This window comes from Bison bison, unplaced genomic scaffold (genome assembly GCF_000754665.1).
Source record: "Bison bison bison isolate TAMUID 2011002044 unplaced genomic scaffold, Bison_UMD1.0 scf7180017864462, whole genome shotgun sequence".
NCBI classification, from domain to species: domain Eukaryota; kingdom Metazoa; phylum Chordata; class Mammalia; order Artiodactyla; family Bovidae; genus Bison; species Bison bison.
In genome coordinates this window covers 1,930,389-1,937,277 of record NW_011495024.1, presented here as the reverse complement: position 1 = coordinate 1,937,277, position 6,889 = coordinate 1,930,389, and the positions used below count along the sequence as shown (strand labels likewise).

At 45.4% G+C, this 6,889-nt stretch overlaps 1 protein-coding gene across 1 annotated transcript in view; it reads left to right on the top strand.

The window, feature by feature from the left end:
- Nucleotides 1-6,514: 6,514 nt before the first annotated feature.
- The window catches only part of B3GALNT2 (beta-1,3-N-acetylgalactosaminyltransferase 2), a gene marked incomplete at its 5' end in the record, with an annotated part of 66,490 nt that continues 66,115 nt past the window's right edge, over nt 6,515-6,889 (top strand). Inside the window, one exon of the mRNA XM_010860093.1 lies at nt 6,515-6,560. Within this exon, the coding sequence (XP_010858395.1) occupies nt 6,515-6,560 (46 nt within the window). The remainder of the gene's footprint in view (nt 6,561-6,889) is intronic.

The following is a 6,889-nucleotide window of genomic DNA, read 5'->3' as shown; positions in this document are numbered from 1 at the left end:
AATTTTAAGCATTACTTTACTAGCGTGTGAGATGAGTGCAATTGTGTGGTAGTTTGAGCATTCTTTGGCATTGCCTTTCTTTGGGATTGGAATGAAAACTGCCCTTTTCCAGTCCTGTGGCCACTGCTGAGTTTTCCAAATTTGCTGGCATGTTGAGTACAGCACTTTCACAGCATCATCTTTCAGGATTTGAAAGAGCTCAACTGGAATTCCATCACCTCCACTAGCTTTGTTCGTAGTGATGCTTTCTAAAGCCCACTTGACTTCACATTCCAGGATGTCTGGCTCTAGATGAGTGATCACACCATCGTGATTATCTTGGTCGTGAAGATCTTTTTTGTACAGTTCTTCTGTATATTCTTGCCACCTCTTCTTAATATCTTATGCTTCTGTTAGGTCCATACCATTTCTGTCCTTTATCGAGCCCATCTTTGCATGAAATGTTCCCTTTGTATCTCTAATTTTCTTGAAGAGATCTCTAGTCTTTCCCATTCTGTTTTTTTCCTCTGTTTCTTTGCACTGATCACTGAGGAAGGCTTTCTTATCTCTCCTGGCTATTTTTTTAAGAACTCTGCATTCAGATGTTTATATCTTTCCTTTTCTCCTTTGCTTTTCGCTTCTCTTCTTTTCACAGCTATTTGTAAGTCCTCCCCAGACAGCCATTTTGCTTTTTTTGTATTTCTTTTCCATGGGGATGATCTTGATCCCTGTCTCCTGTACAAAGTCATGAACCTCCGTCCATAGTTCATCAGGCACTCTAGCTATCAGATCTAGTCCCTTAAATCTATTCCTCACTTCCACTGTATAATCATAAGGAATTTGACTTAGATCATACCTGAATGGTCTAGTGGTTTTCCCTATTTTCTTCAATTTAAGTCTGAATTTGGCAATAAGGATTTTATGATCTGAGCCACAGTCAGCTCCCGATCTTGTTTTTACTGACTGTATAGAGCTTCTCCATCTTTGACTGCAAAGAATATAATCAATCTGATCAGTGTTGACCATCTGGTGATGTCCATGTGTAGAGTCTTCTCTTGTGTTGTTGGAAGAGGGTGTTTGCTATGACCAGTGCGTTCTCTTGGCAAAATTCTATCAGTCTTTGCCCTGCTTCATTCCGTATCCCAAGGCCAAATTTGCCTGTTACCCCAGGTGTTTCTTGACTTCCTACTTTTGCATTCCAGTCCCCTATAATGAAAAGGACATCTTTTTTGGGTGTTAGTTCTAAAAGGTCTTGTAGGTTTTCATAGAACCATTCAACTTCAGCTTCTTCAGTGTTACTGGTTGGGGCGTAGACTTGGATTACTACGATATTGAATGGTTTGCCTTGGAAACGAACAGAGATCATTCTGTCGTTTTTGAGATTGCATCCAAGTACTGCATTTCAGACTCTTTTGTTGACCATGATGGCTACTCCATTTCTTCTAAGGGATTCCTGCCCACAGGAGTAGATATAATGGTCATCTGAGTTAAATTCACCCATTCCAGTCCATTTCAGTTCGCTGATTCCTAGAATGTCGAGATTCAGTCTTGCCATCTCCTTTCTGACCACTTCCAATTTGCCTTGATTCATGAACCTAACATTCCAGGTTCCTATGCAATATTGCTCTTAACAGCATTAGACCTTGCTTCTATCACCAGTCACATCCACAGCTGGATATTGTTTTTGCTTTGAGTCCATCCCTTCATTCTTTCTGGAGTTATTTCTCCACGGATCTCCAGTAGCATATTGGGCACCTACTGACCTGGGGAGTTCCTCTTTAAGTATCCTATCATTTTGCCTTTTCATACTGTTCATGGGGTTCTCAAGGCAAGAATACTGAAGTGGTTTGCCATTCCCTTCTCCAGTGGACCACATTCTGTCAGACCTCTCTACCATGCCCACCCATCTTGGGTTGCCCCATGGCCATGGCTTAGTTTCATTGCGTTAGACAAGGCTGTGGTCCTAGTGTGATTAGATTGACTAGTTTCCTGTGAGTATGGTTTCAGTGTGTCTGCCCTCTGATGCCCTCTCGCAACACCTACCATCTTACTTGATTTCTTGATTCCTCCCTTTAATGCTCACTAATTCTGAACAGCTGTTTAAATACTGCCATTTAATACTGCAATCCGCCCCATTTCAGTCCCACATTCCCAATTTCCTGTCCCTGTTCGACTTTTCATATTTTCTGTAGTGCATGCTGGTAAAATGTATTTCTTGATTATATCTATAGTCTGTCTTCTGCCCCCAGCCCCCACCATCACAGGACAGGAGCCTTTGTTTTTGTTCATAAATTTATCACAAGCGCCTACAAAAATGCCTGGCACATAGTACGTGCTAAGTAAGTATTTGACGAATTAATAGATCTACCTAAATTGGGGATTATACCTCTTTTGGGGTTAGCTCATTATAATTCTTTAATCACACGATGAAAATTTTAGGATTTTAAGAGAGGCATTTTACTGCCTTTCTGAAGATAAAAAAGCAGGACGCCCTTAGTAACAACCAATTGTTACTTTCTGACAATTTCCTTAATTAAAATATAGAAAGCAGGTCAGCATAATGGGGACTTTTGGTGGTTTAGTGGTTAGGACTCTGCACATCCACTGCAGGGGGCACAGGTTCAATCCCTGGTTTGGGAACTAAGATTCCATGGGCTGTGAGGAGCGACAAAAAAAAAAAAAAAATTCTAGACATGATATTGTCTCCTTCCTTATTCTGGGACAAGGGCACACTGATATTGGTGACATATATCCAGGAGACACAATGATCACATCCTACTAATTCCATGTTTCTCACAAGGATGACAAATTGTTCTTTCTTGTCTTCAGGGCTTTTAGGGGCCATGAAGAATATGTTGGCGTCCTAAAGCCTGGAGAATCCTGTGAACAGAGGAGCCTGGCGGACTATACTCCATAGAGTTGCAAAGAGTCAGACACGACTGAGTAACATACACACACATAAGGACTCCCCAGACTGTTTAGAATTAGAGTGTGTGTGTGTGTGTGTGTGTGTGTGTGTGTGTGTGTGTGTATGCTCAGTTGGGTGCAACTCTTTACAACCCCAAGAACTGTAGCCTGCCAGGCTCCTCTGTCCATGGAATTTTCCAGGCAAGAATATGGAGCAGGTTGCCATTTCCTCCTCCAAGGGATCTTCCTGACCCAGTGATTGAACCCATGTCTCTTGCATCTCCTGCATTGGCAGGCAGATTCATCACTGCATGACCTTAGAAACAGTAGTGTTTCTCAAATTTGCATAGTATATTGCAGTAGCCTGCATCTAAGGTGACCCTGTGGAAAAGTCTTAAAAGAGATGGGAATACTAGACCACTTTACCTGTCTCTTGAGATACCTGTATGCAGGGTAAGAAGCAACAATTAGAACCAGACATGGAACAATGGACTGGTTCAAGATTGGGAAAGGAGTACGTCAAGGCTGTATATTGTCATCCTGCTTGTTTAACTTATATGCAGAGTACATCATGCAAAATGCTGGACTGGATGAAGCACAAGCTGTAATCAGGATTGCCAGGAGGAATATCAACAACCTCAGATACGTAGATATTACCACTCTAATGGCAGAAGGCGAAGAGAAATTAAAGAACCTCTTGATGAGGGTAAAGGAGAGTGAAAAGGCTGACTTAAAACTCAACATTCAGAAAACGAAGATCATGGCATTCTCGTCCCAACACTTCATGGCAAATAGATGGAGAAAAAGTGGAAACAGTGATAGATTTTATTTTCTTGGGCTCCAAAATCACTGGAGACAGTGAACACAGCCATGAAATTAAAAGTCACTTGCTCCTTGGAAAAAAGCTATGGCAAAACTAGACAGCATATTAAGAAGCTAAGAAGCAGAGATATCACTTTGCCAACAAAGATCCATATAGTCAAAACCTAGCACATACATGCCCACTTGGTTTTTCCAGTAGTTATGTACAGAATGTGAGGGTTGGACCATAAAGAAGGCTGAGTGCTGAAGAATTGATGCTTTCAAACTAATGGTGCTGGAGAAGACTCTTGAGAGTCCCTTGGACAGCAAGAAGATCAAATCAGTCAATCCTAAAGGCAATCAACCCTGAATATTCACTGGAAGGACTGATGCTGAAGCTGAAGCTCCAGTACTTTGACTACCTGATGTGAAGAACTGACTCACTGGAAAAGACCCTGATGCTGGGAAAGACTGAGGGCAAGAGGTGAAGAGGGTGACAGAGGATGAGATGGTTGGATGGCATCATTGACTCAATGGACATGAATTTGAGCAAACTCTGGGAGATAGTGAAGGACAGGGAAGTCTGGCATGCTACAGTTCATGGGGTCGCAAAGAGTCAGAGACAACTTAGCAACCAAACAACAACAACAAAGGTGACCCCCAATCATCCTTGCCTCCTGGTCTCCACACTCTTATGTGGTCCCTCCCACAGTGAATCAAGGCTGGTCTGTGTGACCAATAGAATCTTGCAGAAGTGGCCATGCATGTCTTCCAGCACTCATCCTGAAAGGCTCTGTGCCATCTACACTGGTCTCTCAGGTCTCCAGCTCTTAGGAAGCAAGCTGCCATGGTGTGAAGACTCTGAGGCAGCTTGTTGGAAAGACCCACTTAGAACGGTCAAAAGAGAGCACCAACTTGCCAGGCATGGAAGTGAGCCACCCAGGAAGTGGGTTCTCCAGCACCAGTCAAGCCTTCAGATGACCACAGCCCCGGCTGACCTCTGCCTGCAACTTTATGGGAGATCCTGAAGCAAAATTTAGTTCCTCAATTCCTGACCCACAGAAACTGTGAGGCATAATAAATGACTGTTATCATTTTCAGAGTTTTGGAGTAATTTGTTAGGTAGCAAGAGATGACTAGTGAAGTGAAAGTCGCTCAGTCGTGTCTGACTCTTTGTGACCCCATGGACTATACACTCCATGGAATTCTCCAGGCCAGAATACTGGAGTGGGTAGCTGTCACCTTCTCCAGGGGATCTTCCAACCCAGGGATACAACCCAGGTCTCCCTCACTGCAGGCTGATTCTTTACCAGCTGAGTCACAAGGAAAGCCCAAGAATACTGGAATGGGTAGCCTATCCTTTCTCCAGTGAATCTTCCTGACCCAGGAATTGAACTGGGTCTCCTGCATTGCAGACAGATTCTTTACCAACTGAGCTATCAGGGAAGCCCTTAACAAACAGAGATATAATAAAAAGAGACAAGTAACAAATATACAAATTCCTTTAAGATGAAAAAATTCCTTTTGATCCTGTATTGATTAAATTATTTTTATTTTACTTAAATAGTACAAACATACAGTATAAACTCCTTAGGCTTATAGCTTTTATACAACAATTAAAACAAATTTTAAACGTAATACAGACCACATTACAAAACAATCAAATAAAAAGTAATTTTAATTGCTGAAGTTAAATTGCCAATCAGTGAGACTATGGTACTGACGGTGCCTAAGACCTCTTCTGGCCTGTTCAGTGACTTGAATAAATTACCCTTTATCCCTTAAGCCTGTTTGAGTGGATTTTCTGTGGCTTTCAACCAAGGCTTTTTCCAACAATATATTGGGTTGGCCAAAATGTTCCTTTGGTTAGTGAGAATGTTTAATAGAGTCCTTGGTAGAAATGAAAAACGCGTCTTTTATTTTTACTTAAACCTAAATTTTTGGTCAACCCCTTAGTTATCTTCTGTTTCCACAATTTGGGAAACCTTAAAAACAAATAATCGGAACACCATAAGCCAGGCGCTCATTTTCACCCTCTCCGTCTCAACATCGGTACCTTGACCATCTCGCCCCTTCACTCACTGCCTCAACCACGGTACTCGTGCGTTTGACCAGAGGCGAGCCGGAGGGGCCAAGTCCTCAGGCCGATGGGCAGCACCTCATCCCTAAGGAGCGCTGCAGGGGTCCTGCGCACAGGGGTCTTGGAGCCCGTGTTGTCCCGGCGCACGCACTGCAGCCAGGTGTGCCTGCATCTCGTTCGGCTTGCAAGTTCCCAGAGCCAGTTGGAAACCGGGGCAGTGGAATTTTACCCTCGACTGGACCGTCACTGTCGTACTCCACAATTTAACTCCTAGGCGCGATCTTAGTCATCGGAGTTCCTAGAGGACAGGACAGGGCAAAGAGCCGGGTACACGTTGCACCAGGACTAATACTGGATGATTCACAGCTGACGGCAACTGGGCTGCCTCGCCCCGATCTCTGCGCCAAGTAGACGTCAGCAAGATCCCATCGCCCACACAAGACTAGCATTCGGCAGAAGGAAGCCCTGTGTGATTTAAAGGAAGAGTCCTCCTTTCCATGCCTCTACACCTTAGGCTGTCAGCACACTTCACCTCAGCTGTGTTTCCCTCTCTGGGTAAAGGCGGTCCCGGAGTCCTGGGTGGCCCAGCACTACCTCGGCTTGGCCATCAGGGGGCAGTAGGCCTCGAGGAAGGTTGCGCATGCTCAATGTGGGGCCTCGCGCTTCGCCTTTGCGACCGCCGAGTGACGGAAGCGAGTTCTTGGGATTATGGGAAATATGGTTTCTCAGCCACGGGATGATTGATCCACTCCTTGCTTGAGCCCAGGGCGGGACTTCGACTCCCGGCTAGCTGGTGGGAGCGGGAGGGGATGCGAGAGAAGGGGGCGGGGCAAGCGAGAGAAAAGGTGGGCGGGGCTGGGAGGAAGGCCCAGCGGAGTGGGCGGGGCTCCAGCCGGCTGATCCTCCGCCGCCCGCGGTCGGAGGAACGTGAGTCGCGGGCCCTGGAGCCGAGAGGAACCTAGACGGCAGCGGGCGCGAGGGCGGGTGTCCCCGGAGTGGTCGTGAGGGAGTTGGCCGCTGCCCCTGGGCCTCCCGACTTGCAGGTCCCCTCTCTCTCCACCGGGACGCGGGAGAGCCCGGCGCGCGGCGGGGGCGCGAGGAATTTTTTAAAAAAAAAAAAAA